Source organism: Entelurus aequoreus, linkage group LG04 (genome assembly GCF_033978785.1).
Source record: "Entelurus aequoreus isolate RoL-2023_Sb linkage group LG04, RoL_Eaeq_v1.1, whole genome shotgun sequence".
Classification (NCBI taxonomy): Eukaryota; Metazoa; Chordata; class Actinopteri; order Syngnathiformes; family Syngnathidae; genus Entelurus; species Entelurus aequoreus.
Window position 1 is genome coordinate 36,270,154 of NC_084734.1, and position 21,123 is coordinate 36,291,276.

Below are 21,123 nucleotides of genomic sequence, written 5' to 3' on the forward strand. Positions count from 1 at the left end.
TTATATTTGTCCTCTTTTTTTGAGAAGAATTGTTGTATATTCTTGGGTAGCAGGTTATAGTTTGCTTTGTGCATAATTTTAGCTGTTTGCAAATTCACTATGTCGTGGAATTTCAGTATTTTTGATTCAATAAATAAAGGATTTGTATGTTCTCTATATCCAACATTATGTATTATTCTAACTGATCTTTTTTGTAACACCGTTAATGAATGAAGTGTACTTTTGTAGTTATTTCCCCATATTTCTACACAGTAGCTCAGATATGGTAACACTAGTGAGCAGTAGAGAATATGAAGGGATTTTTGGTCTAGAACATGTTTTGCTTTATTCATTATTAACGTGTTTCTTGCAACTTTATGTTGTATATTTTTTACGTGAGATTTCCAGTTCAATTTATCATCAATCATTATACCTAGAAATTTGGTTTCGTTTACTCTTTCAATTTCTATTCCGTCTATTTGTATTTGTGTTTGACCTTCTCTTCTACTGTTACCAAATAGCATTATTTTAGTTTTACTAAGATTCAACGATAGTCTGTTTTTGTCAAACCATCTTTTTAATTTGTTAATTTCTTCTGTTATTATTTGTATTATCTCCTGTGTGTTCTCTCCTGAACAAAACGCTGTTGTATCATCCGCAAATAATACTAACTTTAAATCTTTTGTAACTTTACAAATGTCATTTATATAGAGATTGAATAATTTAGGTCCTAGTATTGATCCCTGAGGTACACCACAGGATATATTTAGCGTTGTAGACGTGTGTTCGCCTAGCTTCACGTATTGTTTCCTGTTCGTTAGATAACTTCTTATCCAGTTTAAGACTAACCCTCTGATGCCATATCGTTCTAGTTTTTTGATTAAAATATTGTGATTAATTGTGTCAAATGCTTTAGTTAGATCCATAACATACAGTGACTTGTAGTTGTTAAAAAGCACACAAACAATTGTTGATGTCATGTTTTCCACTTGACTACATCCAAATATGGAGCAATCAATACCATGCATGCTTAAGTGCGCACTACTCGCAGCTAGCCTACGTGCACAGGCAACGCGTCGTCAGGGTATTTCTGGAGCCCAGGCAAACCAATTATAAATATCCACATCATGTCTTCATGACGCTCTCTTCTCTCTTTGGACTGGCTCGACCTGCCTGCCCCAAAAAGGACCATAAAATAACACAACGTGAGAAAGGGGAAACTTAGCAAGAATGTAACCATGAAGACAAATACACCAACCATAAAAGGTGGGGAAATGTTAATAAGGAGCTACATGGGGAAGTGCAGCAATTTTGGGCCAAAAATATTCCAACATATGCAAAACCCAAAACCAGTATGTTGTGTAATTCGTAAATAAAAAAAATAATACAATGATTTGCAAATCCTTTTCAACTTATATTCAATTAAATAGCCTGCAAAGACAATATATTTAATGTTCGAACCGAGAAACATATTTTTTTTTTGCAAATAATCATTTACTTCGAAATTAATGGCAGCAACTGTGAGGAACTCGCATGGCTGCAGTTTTTGTGATCCCAAGATGCAGGAACCAGGAGATGTTGAGAAGGTAAGATGATTTTTAATATCATCAAACAGAAAAGAAGCAGTCTTGCACGTAAACGTTCCACAACATACTGAGGAGTGCTCGAGACAAGGCATAAATAAATAATAAATGATAAATGGGTTATACTTGTATAGCGCTTTTCTACCTTCAAGGTACTCAAAGCGCTTTGACAGTATTTCCACACTCACCCATTCACACACACATTCACACACTGATGGCGGGAGCTGCCATGCAAGGCGCTAACCAGGACCCATCAGGAGCAAGGGTGAAGTGTCTTGCCCAAGGACACAACGGACGTGACTAGGATGGTAGAAGGTGGGGATTGAACCCCAGTAACCAGCAACCCTCCCATTGCTGGCCCGGCCACTCTACCAACTTCGCCACGCCGTCCCAGGACACATGCTGATTGGCAGCAGGTGTGGACTGGCTGCCAATCAGCAGCAGGTGAGGAAATATACACAGCGCTCAGCGTGACAAGCAGGAAGTGGAAATAAAAATAAGAGCACTGACGGGAAGTAAATACAAAAACTAGGAAACAAAGTAAGTGACAGATCGTCACAAACACATTGCAAAAAAGCATCAGTCCATCTTAGATGATCTCGAGTTTAGTAAAGCCGGCAGCGTTTCTGGGTGTTGTTGATAAATGGCTTTCGCTTTGCATAGTAGAGTTTTAACCTGCACTAACAAATGTAGCGACAAACTGTAGTTACTGACAGTGGTTTTCTGAAGTGTTCCTCAGCCCATGTGGTGATATCCTTTACACACTGATGTCGATTTTTGATGCAGTACCGCCTGAGGGATCGAAGGTCCGTAATATCATCGCTTACGTGCAGTGATTTCTCCATATTCTCTGAATATTTGGATGATATTACGGACCGTAGATGGTGAAATCCCTAAATTCCTTGCAATAGCTCGTTGAGAAATGTTGTTCTTAAACTGTTCGACAATTTGCTCAGGCATTTGTTGACAAAGTGGTGACCCTCACCCCATCCCTGTTTGTGAATGACTAAGCATTTCATGGAAGCTGCTTTTATACCCAATCATGGCACCCACCTGTTCCCAAGTAGCCTGTTCACCTGCGGGATGTTCCAAATAAATGTTTGATGAGCATTCCTCAACTTTCTCAGTCTTTTTTGGCACTTGTGCCAGCTTTTTTGAAACATGTTGCAGGCATCAAATTCCAAATGAGCCAATATTTGCAAAAAATAACAACGTTTTCCAGTTTGAACGTTAAATATCTTGTCTTTGCAGTGTATTCAATTGAATATAGGTTGAAAAGGATTTGCAAATCATTGTATTCTGTTTTTATTTACGATGTACACAACGTGCCAACTTCACTGGTTTTGGGTTTTGTATTTTGCAGTAAAATGTAACAATGTCATGGTAAAAATGTTAATTTTTTGGTGGCAAAAATCTCCCTACAAAGAAAAATGTCTCCATAATTTAACTGGGAAAATGTTAATTAGAAGGATAATAGGGGCGTTCAGTAATTATGTCGCAAAATTCATCAATTTTGTGGCAACAATAATAAAGATGGCAACATGTTAGTGAGGGGAGAAATAGGAACATGCATCAATTTTGCAGCGAAATGTCACTTTTGTAGCAAAATTTGCCCTACAGACACTAACATCCCAATAATAATGATGGTAAATATTAATAAGGAGGAATATGGGAAGGTTCCGCAATTTTGCAGCAAAAATATTCCAACATAGGCAAATGGCCCCACATTAAAGATGGGAAAATGTCAGTGGCGGGAGAATTGGGAAAATTTATACAATTTGAAGAAGAAAAATACATAAAAGTTTTAGCGAAAATGTGGCACTTTTGTGGGAAAATTGTCTCTACAAAGACACATCTCTCTGATAAAGATGAGAAGGTAAGTGAGAGGAGAAATGGGAACATGTATGAATTTTACAGCAAAATGTATACATTTTGTGGCAAAAATGTCCCTACAAAGACAAATGTCTCCACAATAAAGATGGGGACATCTTCAATAGGAGGAAAATGGGCAAAATTGTTGCAATTTTGCAGCAAAATATCCCAACCTACAAAAATGTTCCCACAATATAAGTAAAAAAAATGTTTAATAAGGGGGTAATTGGGGAAATTTGTCAATTTTTTTTACAAAGTTCATCAATTGTGTAACAAAAATATCCCCACCATCAAGGTTGGAATTGTGGAAAGTTATCAATTTGGTAGCAAATATTTCAGAATTGTGTGGCAAAAATGTTGCAATTCTGTGACACAAACTAAGCAATTTTGTGGCAAAAATGTCTCTACAAAGATGAATGTCCACATAATAAAGATGGGAACATGTTAGTGAGGGGAGAAATAGGAACATGTATCAATTTTGCAGCGAAATGTAAATATTTTTTGACAAAAATTTCATTTTTGTAGCAAAATTTGCCCTACAAACACAAACATCTGAATAATAAATCTTGAAAATATTAATTAGGAGGAATATGGGAAGGTTATGCAATTTTGCAGCAAAAATACCACAACATGGGAAAATGTTAGTGAGGGGAGAATTGGGAAAACGTATACATTTTGAAGAAAAAAATAAATAAAAGTTTTAGCAAAAATGTGGCACTTTTGTGGCAAAATTGTCTCTACAAAGACAATTTTCCCTATGATAAAGATGAGAAGGTAAGTAAGAGGAGAATGTTCCCACAACAAAAGTAAAACAAATGTTTAATAAGGGGGTAATTGGGGAAATGTGGCAATTTTTTGACAAAGTTCATCAATTGTGTAACAAAAATATCCCCACCATCAAGGTTGGAATTGTGGAAAGTTATCAATTAGGTAGCAAATATTTCTGAAATGTGTGGTGAAAATGTGGCAATTGTTTGATACAAACTAAGCAATTGTGTGGCTAAAATGTCCAAAGACAAATGTCCACATAAAGATGGGAACATGTTAGTGAGGGCAGAAAATAGAAAATGTATCAATTTTCAAATGTCGCAGTTTTGAGGCAAAAATGTGACTACAAATACAAATAAAGCTGAGAAAATGTTCATGAGGAGAGAAATGGGCAAAATTGTTGCAAATCTAAGGTTAAACATCCCAACATAGAAAATATCTTCTTGATAAGTTTTAAAAAGTGTTTAATAAGTTGGAGAAATGTGGTAAATTTGTGACTTAGTTCATCAATAATGTGGCAAATTGTCCCCACAATCAAAGTACAATATGTCTAAATACAGTGTATATCAATGTGTGGCATATACTGTAGAATCTTGTGGCAATCATGTTCCAATTTTGTGACACAGATTTAGCAATTGTGTATAAAAAATGTTGCAACAAAATCAAAATGTCTCCATAATAAAAATGGGAAAATTTTAGTGAGGGGAGAAATAGGAAAATCTATCAATTTTGCGGCAAAACGAACCCCAACATAGAAAAATGTCCCCACAATCAAGGTTAAAAAAATGCTTAATAAGTGAGTAAAATGGTGAAATATGGCCTTTTTAAAAAAAAAACGACCATACAGTAAAGTTTAATAAATAATAGCAGAGAAAATTGGGGACATTTGTCAAATTTGTATGGTAAAAATGTCAAAATAAAAAGGTAGGATTTGAAAAGTTAGGCCACACAACACTGGAACGACAAGCACACACACACACTCATTTGCACACACACACACCAACACACACGCACACTTACAGCTCTCAGGCTATCCCGGCTTGACGTGAGGAAGGAGCGATAGCAGATTTGAGTCTTGCAGGCAGACGACGGAAGAATTGACAGGCCAAAGTGAAAATAGATGTGACACAGCGGCTTGGAAATGAAGACTTGGAGGAGTGGAATGAGATGAGAGAGGAGTCGGAAACTTCTGCTACTATCCTTTGTACAACATGGCGAGCTGTCACATTTTGTATGCTGCGGCGCTCAAAGCCACCGGAAAACGTGAGACACAAGACTTCATTAACTGAATTCAGCATTCTTGAGTAAATGAGAAATTAGTTTCGAGAAATGTGGCACTTGAACAATAAACAAGCCAGCAGCAACAGAGCCAATGTTGTAATAGCGATAAACAGCAAAATGCATTAACAGCAACATTTTAAAGAGCATGCAGAGGTAGACTGTGGCTGGATGCCCACCACTCATACCTCAAATGTAGCATGTAGCACAAATTAAAAATAATCAAACAGCATTTTTTTTAAAGTCTAATTACTGTAGGAAACTACAATGAATTGGTGTATATATGTTTAGGGTATACATTATGACACTGGTGACCCTTTAAAGTACAGTAGAGTGGGAAAAAACAGTTGCCTTTATATGCTTAATTGTGTTTCATTGAATCCATTAAACCAGTGTTTTTCAACCACTGTGCCGCGGCACGAGATACAGTCTGGTGTGCCGTGGGAGATGATCTAATTTCACCTATTTGAGTTAAAAAATATTTTTTACAAACCAGTAATTATAGTCTGCAAATGATGTGTTGTTGTTGAGTGTCGGTGCTGTCTAGAGCTCGGCAGAGTGACCGTGTAATACTCTTCCATATCAGTAGGTGGCAGCCGGTAGCTAATTGCTTTGTAGATGTCGGAAACAGCGGGAGGCAGTGTGCAGGTAAAAAGGTGTCTAATGCTTAAACCAAAAATAAACAGAAGCTGAGAGTCCCTAAGAAAAGGTATTGAAGCTTAGGGAAGGCTATGCAGAACGAAACTAAAACTAAACTGGCTACAAAGTAAACAAAAACAGAATGCTGGACGACAGCAAAGACTTACTGTGGAACAAAGACGGCGTCCACAATGTACATCCGTACATGACATGACAATCAAAGAAGGATAAAAACAACTGAAGTATTCTTGATCGCTAAAACAAAGTAGATGTGTGAAATATCGCTCAAAGGAAGACATGAAACTGCTACAGAAAAATACCAAAAAAAGAGAAAAAGACACCAAAATAGTAGCGCAAGACAAGAACTAAAACACTACACACAGGAAAACAGCAAAACACTCCAAATAAGTCACGTCGTGATGTGACAGTACACCTGTATATATGTTGGATTTTTTTATAGCTATATTAGTCTATTTATACCTGCATTGTCCTTTCCATCTTTACACTTTCCATCATTGTAACTGAGCTACTGTGTTGAACAATTTCCCTTGTGGATCATTAAAGTTTGTCTAAGTCTAAGTCTACTTTGAGACAAGAGCTATAGTGATGAATGGTTGGTTATGGTTTAAAGTCATAGTCTTATTACGACTTTTTACTGTCAACTGTGTTTAGTTTTTTAATGATTTCTGCTGGTGGTGTGCCTCCGAATTTTTTCCATGCAAAATATGTGCCTTGGCTCAAAAAAGGTTGAAAAACACTGCATTAAACCATATCCAATTTACAATCTACAAAGTATGTGAAAATACCATCTAAAATCACAAAATGCAACAAATTCAGTCAGTCATTTTGAATATTCCGCTCCGAATAACTTCAGGTTTTTTAGGAGATCGACAAGTGTGTGAATGGGATTGTGAATGTTTGCCTATCTGTGTTGGCCCTGCGATGAGGTGGCGACTTGTCCAGGGTGTACCCCACCTTCCGCCCGATTGTAGCTGAGATAGGCTCCAGCGCCCCCCGCGACCCCGAAAGGGATAAGCTGGAGCCTAAGCATGTTTTGAGTTTAAAGCTTCTGTGAAAGGATTGCAGTCTACCTTGTCTGTATGCACATGTGTTATGTGAGCAAGTTTTAATGCTGTAAATGTGATGATTTATGTGTTGTTTACTGTTTACTGTTTGTAATGTAACCTTGCTGCTGCCTTCTTGGCCAGGTCTCCCTTGGAAAAGAGATCTTTGATCTCAAAGGGATTTTACCTGGTTAAATAAAGGCTGAATAAAAATTAAAAAAAATCACGATAGTAACGCTTTTGCACTCTGACCATTTTACCTGATCAGTCATACTGGAAATATGCAAACATTGCAAAGAGATGTGCTGTTTATCATTCCCAATCCTTATGTAAGACAAGAACACATATGCTTGGCTTTTTTTTTGTGCATTCAAAATCGTAAATAAATAGCTAACAATTGAGTGAAGGACAACAAACCGCTCAAGGTTTTCACTGGTTTTGTCGTCTCTGATATTCTTTTCATGACCACTGCTAGCAGCAGCATAGTGATTAACGTCACACAATCCACCATCATGGGCAATAGAAACCATGGCGGAAACCCATGCAGTGCGCTTTGTAGACATAATTGTTCATCTTTTCCAGTCACATATTTTCTTTTTCCCAATCAAATGTTTGATTTGATTGATTATTTCGGCAGCCTTGCTGTTTTGATCCTCTAAGGAGAATGCTTATTAAGGTTGTTACTCGTATTCGTAGCATCGGTATCGGCGTCATCCATGTCAACCTTGCTTTTGCGTTCTCGTCTGTTATTTTCCGGTATTTTCGTCGCACACGCCAGTGCCTCAACCAATGAGATGAGGCGAATTCTGTGTTGTAATGGTCATGCATGAGGGTACTGTCACCTCATTGGTCTCAGACATACTTGCCAACCCTCCCGATTTTCCCGGGAGACTCCTGAATTTCAGTGCCCCTCCCGAAAATCTCCCGGGGCAACCGTTCTCCCAAATTTCTCCCGATTCCACCCGGACAACAATATTGGGAGCGTGCCTTAAAGGCACTGCCTTTATCGTCCTCTCTAACCTGAAAAAGAGACTATTATATATGTCTCCGTTATCCATAGGTTTATCTATAACCCATAAAGTAGGCAGGCACGGAGCTATTTCTCAGCGTGTGTTTATTCCAGCCGGCACGTTAATACACTGACACACAACATCCGGATTCCCATCATGCATTGCTTCAAAACTACGGCAAGTAGTAATGTCCAAAAACATAACAGAGACGAAGCAGAAGAACGAAGAAGAGACATGGCGACGACGAGTAAGAAGAAGTACGCTTGCAAGTTCCAAAATGATTGGAAAAAATAATTTCAGTTCATCCAGGACAGCTCGAAGGGGAAGGGGTATGCTGCCTGCAAATTTTGTAGATCAGACTTCTCCATTGAACACAGTGGCCGAACGTATATACTCATTCATGAACGAATTATTTATATATATATAAGAAATACTTGAAAATATATACCACCCCCGAAGTATGGTCTCGGAGCAGGTGAGGGCTGCCGCGCTACTGGAAAATGCGAAATATAACAGTGCCTAGTCATGCAATAATTCCATTGACATTTCAATACGTGACAAAGTGCGTCCTTTAACAAACTGATAAGGGACGCGTACTTATGTTACTAAATACGGAACGATTCTGTTTTTCAAGGGACGGTTGGTAACCCTATCTGTTGCGCTCATTGTACCATTTCTAAAAACATTTTTTTTAAATGCCAACAATACTCCATTTACACGTCCTGACCTGAAAATTAACCAAATAGGAGTGATATTGTTATTATAAGCGCTAACGCAGACGGCCTATTTTAGTGGCGCATTGATAGCAGTGACTTAATTCTAGCTTACGTGTGTATTGTTGACACAATAAGCCGGCGGCTACTTCTGCTTCATCTCAAACTTGATAAAAGTTATTGGAGATTATAATTCATGCATCTCTCACCTGGTAGTAGCCTCATGTGGCCATGGACTAAGAGACTGGTTGACTTTCACGTTACCGCGATGGCGAAATAGACCCCAAAAGACGCTTCCTTCAGAAACTTTTTTTTTAACCCTTTGTGAGGATTATGATTGATTCTTCATCTAAACGCAATTATGTGATCATCATTTGGCCCAAAGTAATCATTGTTGGCTCTCACAAAGTCTGCATGATTAGCATTGTTATTGATGGGGTAGGGCTATGTGGATCCTAACGCTACTACATCGTGGATCACGTGACTGGCTTGATCATTAACTCTCAAAATGGCTCGGGAATCTCCGTGAGATTGATACTGTTTTGATCATATCTATTTACTTGCACACTTTGGAAGTCTTTTGATGTCATAAATCAGATATGTATGATGATAGCTTTAATATAGAGACAACTTGTTTTTCCACTCTACTGGTAATTTAACTCATGTTGCACCTCGTCTGTTTTGCGTGACGAAATGAACCAACAGAAACCTCCGCCGTAACACGGTAAATTTGCACTGGTAATATTGCCTCCCGGCTGTCACGTCATGTCTGCTGACAGACGGCTTGGACTGCTTTTAGGGGCCGCCGAAGGGCCAACGCCGCCATCTCCGCGTATGCCAGGCAATATTTCTCACCCCTTATTTGTCATTCCTGAGGCCATGAGTCTTCTCTTTTCCTGTACATGCCTCTTCCCGCAGAAAAAGCTTGATTGGACTTAGCATGCATGTGCAACGGCTGCTACATAATGCATGGAGCCGGCATTTTGTAGCATTTCAATCATAAAGCCAGACAACACAAGCATCTACTTTACGCCATCCTTTCCTCTGGCTGACTCCCATCTATCTGAAACCTTCACACACACACATGCGCCTGCACACACACTTGACATCAAGCAGTACTTACATGATTGAAAGTGACAGAGTACAAGATGATTACATCAAAAGTAAAAATAAGAGGGAGGCTGCTGTGACGAGCACAAGTTAACACACAATGTCTAATGCACTGATTCTCAAACTGTGGTACGCGAGCTCCGTCTAGTGCAGGGGTGCCCACACTTTTTCAGCAGGCAAACTACTTTTTAAATAATCAAAGTGGAGGTGATCTACCTCAAATATATATATATATATACATATATATATATATATATATATATATATATATATATATATATATATATATATATATATATATATATATATATATATATATATATATATATATACATATAGCATTTTTAACACATATAGATTCCTTTCTTTCATGAAGACAAGAATATAAGTTGGTGTATTACCTGATTCTGATGACTTGCATTGATTGGAATCAGACAGGATTCATAGTCCTGCTGACAACTTCCACAATTTCAAATTTTCATTGTGGAGGAGAAAAAAAGTCCTCCTTCCTGTCCAATACTACGTTGAAGTGGTTGGTTTTGACATCTTGTTTGTCCAGCTTCCATATTCGTTTTTGTACACTTTCCAGAAATACGTTGACGGCAAACTCTGTGGCGTGCTAGCTTTTGGAGACTCTTATTTTGTTAGCAAAGGACTTTTATTGTGAAGACAGGAACTGTGCGGTCAGTGTTCAAGCTTTTGACGGGAGGTACGGTTGAAATAAAAACAGTGTCTCGCCTTCCTGACGGTCTTTTTTTCCTTCACACCGAGCTGGCAGCAGCCAACATCATTTCACAAGATCCTTGGGTGCCTTGAATGTCAATCAAGTGACGTCATAGTGAAGATTTATGATCGCAAATTTTTAGGTCTATTTTTTCAATACCTGGCTGGCGGTCGACTGACACACCCTTCGCCATCAACCGGTAGCTTGCGATCGACGTATTGAGCACCCCTGATCTAGTGGTACGCCAAATAATCACTTAGTTAAATATTCAAACACAGTGTTACTGTTCAAACGGCTTGTAATGTTACAGTGGACAAAAATATTAAATATAATTGTTAAATAAAACCTCTGCCTTTTTGATTAATAATTGGGCCGACTAAGCAAATGTATTTTCATGTTGGTCATTATGCTGGTACCTGGAGAGCCAAGTTTTTTCTGAGGTCGTACTTAGTGAAAAAAGTTTGAGAACCACTGATCTAATGCAATTATTTCGCGTGGACAAACCAAAATGTCCTCACAAAAGAAGAGGACCAAACAAACAAACACATGTTTTAATTTAGTTAAAAAATCACATTGTAGTCGTGTTCCTGGGTCTCAGTCTTGTTACTCTAACAAGTTCCCACCCTCAGAAGTCACATGGTCCACAGGAAGTTGCATCATTCAGATCCTCTGCAAGCCATGGGAAGGCCAAAATGAAGTTCACTCGTTTAATTTTCTGTACATTCAATGATATTTCAACTATGACCTGGTAGGGGTTTTAAATCCATACACAGTCCCAGTGCCGTACGCTTAGCTTTTTCACTAGTAGCACCGGTGCTACTAAATGAAAAAAAATTGTAGCACAGAACATTTTTTTGTAGCACAAAAAAAATATGAAACGTCTTCAATCTCACAATCTCATTATTAACACTCAAACAACGAAAACGTGTGCATGTGGGAACAGTTTCGTAATTTTCAAGTTGAATATCATTCATATTTTGGCAAAGATGAGCGTTCGGGTGGAAGGATTCCGGGAGGGTTTGTGACAAAGCTCCTGATAAATAGTAATATTCTGCTGCTGCATCATTAAAAACAGATCATTTTCATCTTGCACCTTATCTTCATGACTCCTTTGCACACTACATGCTACAGCACACACACAAATAAAAAACAAACAAAAAAACCAAAACACTTTTTTTCCATTTACGCCACCTTTTTGTATAACCCAATTTTAATTACCCGCTAATCTCTCGGAATGAAATTTGCTCTAATCTCAGGGGCATCGAATTCATAAAAAGGAATAAATGTGTTTACGGCGAGAGGAACAATAAGAGGCAGTCCTCAAGCGGCTGTAGGAGTGTGCTGAAAGATAACGCCTGCCAGTCACGGCGAGTGGGGTTCAATGTGTTTAATCTTGAAGAATTGTTGTAAAAGTTGATCAATTTTCTGCAGTGCATCACCAAACACAACCTTGGGGCTTGTTTTGTGTAGACATGAAAATTCAGGAGAATTAAGAGTGACATTCAGGAAAATCTTTCACTGGTTGACTAATTCATTTTGGCTTGTCATGACAAAACAAAGCACCTTTTGCAGTAATTGAAAAAGTCGATTGGACTGGCGGTTGATTAAATTCCTTGTGATGTCTGCTGCATTTATGATGGACAAAGCAGAACGACAATTAACTATACTGCTTTACAAAGGAGCTACTTAATGGCTTTTATTCAATCAACTGCTTGTAGTTGACAGGTGCATGGAGTACAAAAGAAATAACGGCAGGTTTTATATTTAGATTTTTTTTTTAAACACATTAGCATGGACATCAGTGGCTGTGGCAACCTGCCCACCTTGAAAAATGTAGTACCACACTTTTGATTGCATCAAACAAAGCAATAACGTCATCGAATTTAAGATTCAATATATTTTTTTATGTTTTCCACTGGTACAACAAAGAGGAGGAAACATAAAATATCTTGAGGGTGTAATGAATGCATTTTATTAAAACTACATTTGAAGAAACGATAAGTGGCTTTATTATTGTGAGAATGAAATTAAATACAAGTATCCTGTTAGCACAATTAATAATGTCAAGTATCAGGTGATTAAGTATTTTATAGGAATTAGATTATTTGAGTGATGGCGCATAACAGTATATGCTTTTGTTCATTCCTGCTCCTTTTCGGACAAACCATGTTTATTTGTTTATTTTTAATCTTTCTTTCTATATTACTTGTATTCATTACTGCTGAAACTAATTGATGGATTAAAATATTCATTTTTGTTGCAAATGCTGATCCAAAATCAGAGGAGAAGGCGTTCGTCGAGGGAAGTCATATACACACAGGACAAAAGGGTCTACGAGCCGAACCAATAACAACCTTTGTGGCCCGTGGAATTATTTTTTATTTTTTGGATTGGAGGTGCACGTCACGCTATGCAAGACCACTTGCAGGGGGAGGAGCAAGTCAGTATAGCGTACGCTGGTTTCTCGACACATGAGCATTGTCCAGGTTTAGTGACTGAACTCAAATGCAACTTAATGAAGGGTCGAAATGCGTGCCAAGTAGGAAAAATGCGTACATAATGACACATCTGAAGATGGCGATAGCTGCATTTCGTGGATTTAAGAATCTTTATTGTCATACCAGCACACATGAGACACATGAGATGGAACAAAATTTAGTAATCGAGGTCCCAGATTTAGCCCAATATGTATCACAAGAACGATACTATGTACTGTACATAATCATTTAAATACAGTAGCATACGAATAGAGTAGGTTAGAAATTAAGAATACATTATGCATAGAATAGATTGTGATTCAATAGTGCAAATAGAATTTGGTGGCTTCTTTGAGCTTTGTGTCCTTCTACATGCGCTTTAAAATGTTGCTACTCAGCTGTCAGTGTGATAGTCATCAGAATCAGAATCAGCTTTATGGGCCAAGTACACTATATTGACTAAAGTATTTAGCCACCCATCCAAATTATCAGAGTCAGGTGTCCTAATCACTTGGCCCGGCCGCAGCTGTATAAAATCAAGCACTTAGGCATGGAGACTGTTTCTACAAACATTTGTGAAAGAATGGGCCGCTCTCAGGAGCTCAGTGATGTTCCAGCGTGGAACTGTCATAGGATGCCACCTGTGCAACAAATCCAGTCGTGAAATTTTCCTGCTCCTAAATATTCCAAAGTCAACATGTCGGCTTTATTATGAGGAATTTGAAAGGTTTGGGAACAACAGCAACTCAACAGAAGTGGTAGGCCATGTAAACTGACACAGAGGGGTCAGCGGATGCTGGAGTGCATAGTGCAAAGAGGTCGCCGACTTTCTGCACAGTCAGTTGCTACAGAGCTCCAAACTTCATGTGACCTTCCAATTAGCCCACGTACAGTACGCAGAGATTTTCATGGAATTGGTTTCCATGGGCGAGCAGCTGCATCTAAGCCATACATCACCAAGTCCAATGCAAAGCGTCCGTGGCTTGTGTAGCCCTTTGAAACACTCGTGATTTAGGGCTATGTAAGTAAACATCGATTGATTGATAGATTGATGCAGTGCTGTAAGGCACATCGCCACTGGACTCTAGAGCAGTAGAGACGCGTTCTCTGGAGGGATGAATCACGCTTTTCCATCTGGCAATCTGATGGACGAGTCTGGGTTTGGAGATTGCCAGGAGAATGGTACATTTCGGACTGCATTGTACCGAGTGTGAAATTTGGTCCAGGAGGAATTATGGTGTGAGGTTATTTTTCAGGAGTTGGGCTTGGCCCCTTAGTTCCAGTGATAGGAACTTTGAATGCTCCAGGATACCAAAACATTCTGGACAATTCAGTGCTCCCAACCTTGTGGGAACAGTTTGAAACGGACCCCTTCCTCTTTCAACATAACTGTGCACCAGTGCACAAAACAAGGTCCATAAAGACATGGATGACAGAGTCTGGTGTGGATGAACTTGACTGGCCTGCACAGAGTCCTGACCTGAACCCGATAGAACACCTTTGGGATGAATTAGAACGCAGACTGAGAGCCTCACCAAGTGTGAGTGTGACCTCACCGATGCGCTTTTGGAAGAATGGTCGAAAATTCCTATAAACACACTCCGCAAGCTTGTGGACAGCCATCCCAGAAGAGTTGAAGCTGTAATAGCTGCAAGAGGTGGACCGACATCATATTGAACCCTATGGGTTAGGAATGGGATGGCATTTCAAGTTCATATGTGAGTCAAGGCAGGTGGCCAAATACTTTAAGCAATATAGTGTATGTTGTCACACAAGGAACGTACACTTGCAACTGTTATTTAAATGAACTCATCAGTGCTTTTAATGCTGACTGAGCCATATGCTCCTTATATCCGACATAATAACATTCTGTTGCTGTTGTGTTGTAAACAATACTAATTAATAATAACTTGTTAATTATGTGGCTTTAAAGATCTCTATTGTTCCTTTACACTTTCTCAGGTAAATAAACACCCCAGCTATAATTACAGATTTACATTAACTCAACAACATATTTATTTGTTCAGAGTTTTTTGACTTTGTTGAAAACATATTCATATTGTTTAGTTCATATACTGTAGGCCTATATAATCCAAAAATTGAAGGATGTCTGCCTTATTAAATTGTATCATACCGACTTTCAACAGTAATATTGCTACAAAAGTGCTGTCACGCTCCATCCTGTTCCGCTCTAATTCTATCCTTCTATACATTTCCTCTCCCCACTCTTTACATTTCCTTCAGCACCGTTTAATAGCAGTGCCCCCCTCCCCCACACATTAAACCCAGCTCTCTTTTGTGGGAGGTGTGTAAGGCGCACTGATCCAGGAGCAGTGTGTCGTCTCATTAAAGGAGGATTCCTTACCTTTAATATTGAATGTGATTTTTTTTTATATCAGATTCCAGAAACAAAAAGAGGGTCTGAGACTTTGCTATCAGATCAGGAAACAGTTTGAGTGGCCTACAGAGGCTCCACTCATTAGCAGTTTATCTAACATAGCCTTCGCAGTCCTACATTGCCTGTGTCAAGTGCAGGACTGTGCCTCCATTTTCCTATGAAAGCATCCAAGCTTTTGCTACCATGCTTCTTATATTTTTCAATGCAGTCTTTATGCTAACCTCACAACTGCAGGTAGGTCATTATATTATGTTATTAACTTACTTTTGGTCTGCACTTGCTGAAATAGCTTGCTGAATGCTTTTTTTGTAGAACTTGTCAAAATTGAAAAAAGAGATCTTATTTTTTCCCCCGTGTTTACATCACGAGTGCTGTTATCAACACCCAAAATGTGAATGTGGATCAAAGAACAAAACGACAAAAACGGCTACAAAATAAAGATGTCCAATAATACCGTATTTTTTGGATTATAAATTGCAGGTTTTTTTATAGTTTGGTCGAGGGTGCGACATATACTCCGGAGTGACTTATGTGTGAAATTATTAACACATTACCGTAAAATATCAAATAATATTATTTATCTAATTCACAGAAGAGACGAAGCAAATGTCAGCAATCGTCACACACACGTCAACCAATAAGAATTTGGCGGGGGAGGGTCATGGCAGAAGTGCATTGTGGGTCATGGGATGCTAACTGCTGTATGTTATATGCTACTGTCGTAGCTATCATATGCAGCAGAAAACGGCGATCGAGCAGCAGAAAGAAAGGACGCTAGCGGCGCATAGCAGGAGCGACAACTAAGAAGAAGATTTCATCGGATTTAGCGATCAGGAGTGACAGATTGTTTGGTAAACATATAGCATGTTCTATATGTTATAGTTATTTGAATGACCCTTACCATAATATGTTACGTTAACATACCAGGCACGTTCTCAGTTGGTTATTTGTGCGTCATATGGCGCACTCTTATTCAGCCTGCTGTTCACTATTCTTTATTTATTTTAAATTGCCTTTCAAATGCACTTTGAGATTTTAACAAATGTAAAGTGTGTTACAAATGCAATTCATTATTATTATTATTATTATTATTTATTGCCATCATAGTGCAGTCTTCGTTTAGGTTTTTCAATGGCATCATGCTCAGATTGAAAGGGTATATCCCATCTTTTTGCTGATGCTTTGGCAGAAATGTGATTCATGTCCAGCTTTTAATTTTTCATGTAGCATGTGGGTGTTATTAATTCATCGTGGGTGTGTATACGTCATGAAATTTGTGATTTCAGGCTAATATTGACAGAGTAGATGTGTTCTTTCAACCATTAGACACTGCAGCATAGACATAAAAGCTTGTTTATGTCTATATGGCTGATATGTTCACTGATGAGACTCACCTTGCTCATGCTGTTGATGTGATCCAACGTGAGCTGCAGCAGCTTGGCATCGCCACTCTCAGCCATCAGCTTGAGTGCGGGCTGCTGGAGACTAGGCTTGTGTTGTAGCAGCAGGTCGGCCATGCTCCTGATGCACTGGAGGAGGGGGTGAGGAGGAATGGGGAATGTAATAAAAGTGTGCACACTGCATAGCCATTGAGGTAAGGGATGTCTTCAGGGAACTGCCCACGAGCAATATCAACATGCAATCTGACTCCTCCATGCTCTCTTCATTGCGACACATTCAAATTAAAGCCAAACTAAGTAAAAGACAGCCCACACCTTCCTACACTAATACCAGAGAGCCACGCAGACGCTGAATAGCATGAATCCTGAACTAATATCGCACAATGGAATTAGGCTGAGCATGGTGCTGCTCGGCGGGCTGTGAATAGCATTAAAGGATACAGCGAAAGGTCAGCTGGCGGCGGTAGTAGATTTGCGTCCGTGGCTGGTTTCACGCCCTAATAACTTTAAACCCCTGGATGACAACACGAATACGAACCACTACATTATGGCCATAGTGGCTGAATGACAACAATCACGTCTTCTTATTACCTCTTGTATCAGGGGTGGGCAATTAATTTTTACCGGGGGCCGCATGAGCAACCTGAGCACTGCTGGAGGGCCACACCGACAATATTTTAATCAAATTTTGCTCAAATTATTTTTGATATACCGTAAGATAAATAATAATAATAATAATAATGTCATTTAACCTAACTTAACTTCATACAAAGCAGATTGCTTTTGATGGTTTTATTTTTAACACTGTCTTACACAACACTTCCTGATGTATAATACAATGCAAAAATGTCCATTTCTGTCACCGTATCCTGCATCCTCTTTAAAAGTTCAAAATGTTTCCCCGTCAGATTTGGACAACTATCTGTTGTCACACCTGCCAGCTTGTCCCATTTCAGTCCTAACATGTCCAAACACGCATTTACCTATGAAAACAAGTCATTACCTGTGGTTGTCTCTTCAATTGACTGCATGGCTGCCAGCTCCTCCGTGATTTGAAAGTCTGCAGTTATCCCACGTAAGAAGATGAGCAGCTGGGCGGTGTCACGTACATCGCAGCTCTCATCCAAAGCCAGCGAAAAACAGTCAAAGTCGGCCATTCTGTTCTTCAGCTGAAGCTACAAGTTTCCAGCGATGGTCTCAACCCGCCTCGTTACAGTGCGTCGGGAGAGTGACACGTTCTCAAATGCGCCCCTCTCATCTGAGCATATCATCACAACAGAGTCCAAAAAGCACTCCTTAATAAACTCTCCGTCAGAAAACGCCTTACTTTTTCTGGCGATTTTGTGAGAAATGACAAAACTTGTCCTGATGGCTGCATCTCTTGGGGTTTGAAATTTGGCAAAAAGTCCTTGTTGGGTTTGCAGTTTTACCATCAACGCATCAGCCTCCCTTGCACGCGCTTCATCAGACAGATTCCGGTATTTTTCCTCGTGCTTCGTCGTGTAGTGGCGATTCAAACTATATTCTTTAAACACAGCAACCTGTGTACCACAAATTAAGCACATGGCTTTACCTTTAATTTCTGTAAAGAAATACTTGGCAGTCCATGTCTTGTTGAAAACACGGCATTCGTCATCAACTTTTCTCTTTTTAGCGTCTCGGGGGTAACAGGGCTTCACTTGTCGCTGTGCACCTTCCCTCACAGGTTACACACGGACATACGACCATAAATAACACTTTTCAAAATAAAAGCAGCACAGTTCTATTGCACGCACGACATAAAAGTTTTTTAAAATTTATTTTGTAATTTGTTATTGCCGCTGTTCACAGTCACTCACAATCGCGCACGAGCATACGTCCACACGGTAGTAATACAAATAACGCTTTTCAAAACAAAAGCAGCACCGTTGTATTGCACACTCGACATAGATACTTTTTTAAATGTATTTTGTAATTTATGATTGGCCTCACGCGGGCCGGACAGGGACGCACAAAGGGCTGGATGTGGCCGGCGGGCCGCCGAATGCCCAGGTCTGTCTTATATGAATGGTGAACTTAATGCAGAGTAGTGACATAAATAAACTTTACTACTGTACCGTCCATCTTGAAAGGGAACAATACCTTTTTTGGAATTTTGCCTACCGTTCACAATCATTATGAAAGACATGACGACAAATGTATTTATTTTCCCCATGCATTCTAACTCGTAAAGAAACGTAAATAAAAGTCATCTCAAGGTGTTCAATCATTCGCAACTGGACTGCTTGGAAGACGTTTTGCGGCTCATCCGAGTAAGCTTCATCAGTTCGTGTTCATAGACTTAGATTGGTCAGATCCAGTCCAACGGTTGGTGCCAAAACCCCAAATATTTATACTCCAAAAACCAGGAGGGTGTGCCTGGGCAAGGATGCTTTCCTGCATCGTAGTGACAAAAACAACTGTTTTAATACAAACGAGCAATCCTAAATGTCAAAGCCAACGACAATCGTTGAAGTGTAAATCCCTCTTGTTAGCATTGAGGTATTGTGTGGCAGAACAATCGCTGTTGGTCGACTACTACCAGTCCAAAATAGTCGGAATCCCTCGCGTAAGCATTAAATTCAGTTGTAAACAAACGGCACAAATGGCATTCTGGTCACCTTCTGTGACCACAATGTTTCTAACTCATGTTATTTTTTGGAGGCTAAATTGCAGAATCTTTTAGGAATGTTTGAAAAGACAGTGTTGTATGTGGGAGACAGGTGGGAGCAAATACGATTGAAATTGACAGCAACTCTTTCTAATGCCAAGCCCCCAACCAAAACCTCTCCTTGGAGGAGAGGAAGGCAGTGACATTACTAAGCAAGGATGATCCTGCCAGCTGACAAGTGGAGATGCACAGTCATTTTCAACACAACTGACTACCAAAACCAGTTGCTTACACTACTCAAAGACTCCAACACATATGAAATACTCAAAAGGGACCCCACAAGTGGGTACAAGAGAAGAGTCATAGAGTGCTTACAAACTCTACAAAAGTCAGAAGCCATCAACCGGGCATTGTATAACCAATTATACCCACAAGAAATCATCCCTGGTATTATGGCCTTCCAAAAATACACAAAGATGGGGCTCCCCTCAGACCCATTGTCAGCAGCATCAATTCTGTGACATACAATATTGCTAAGTATGTGGCCAACATCTTAGCGCCATTGGTTGGCAAAACTCCACATTATGTGCAAAACACGATTGACTTTGTAGCTAAGATCAGAGATCTGAAACTGGACAAAAATGAAACTGTAGTTTCATTCGACGTCACCTCCCTGTTCACCTGTAATCCAACCCAGGATGCCGTAGAGACACTGAGGCAACGTCTACTAGGTGATCACACCTTACAGGATAGATCCAAATTAAACCCAGAACAGATTTGTCTTTTGCTGGAACTTTGTCTTAACACTACATACTTTCAATTCATGGAAACGTTTTACCTACAAAAACATGATTGTACCATGGGATCACCTGTATCCCCAATAGTAGTAACCCTTTACATGGAGGACATGGAAAAGAGAGCTTTGAGCTCTTTTAAGAGAACAGTACCAAGTCATTTGTACAGATATGTGGATGACACATGGGTGAAAATCAGAAACCAAGAAGTGCAAGCCTTCACCGAGGACATTAACTCAGTGGACAAAGACATCAAGTTCACACGTGAGAATATCAAAGATAGTAAGTTGCCTTTTCTGGACTGTGATGTCCACATCGGAGAAAACAAGGGCCTCCATGTTGGGGTTTACCGAAAACCCACACATACCGATCAATACCTAGTTTTTGACTCACACCACCCACTGGAACATAAACTGGGCGTTAGCAGAACCCTACAACACAGAGCTGATAATGTTCCTACCAGCCCACAGGCCAATGAGAAAGAGCATAGGCATTTGAAGGAAGCCCTCAAAACTTGTGGTAACCCCAGCTGGTCGTTTGCGAAAAGTGCATCTAGTTCCAGAAATAACAAGAACAGAGTGGATGAGGAGGAACAGGGTGACAGACGCAAAAATATCGTCATGTATCAGGTCTATCTGAGAAACTCAGAACAATGTTTAACCAACACAACATCCCAGTACAATTC

At 39.5% G+C, this 21,123-nt stretch overlaps 1 protein-coding gene across 2 annotated transcripts in view; it reads right to left on the reverse strand.

Moving 5' to 3' along the window:
* nbas (NBAS subunit of NRZ tethering complex) overlaps nt 1-21,123 on the reverse strand; it is a 377,112-nt gene that overhangs the window by 1,295 nt on the left and 354,694 nt on the right. For both annotated transcript variants that reach the window (XM_062044717.1, XM_062044716.1), the window contains exon 52: nt 17,010-17,144. In XM_062044717.1, the coding sequence (XP_061900701.1) occupies nt 17,010-17,144 (135 nt within the window). The remainder of the gene's footprint in view (nt 1-17,009; nt 17,145-21,123) is intronic.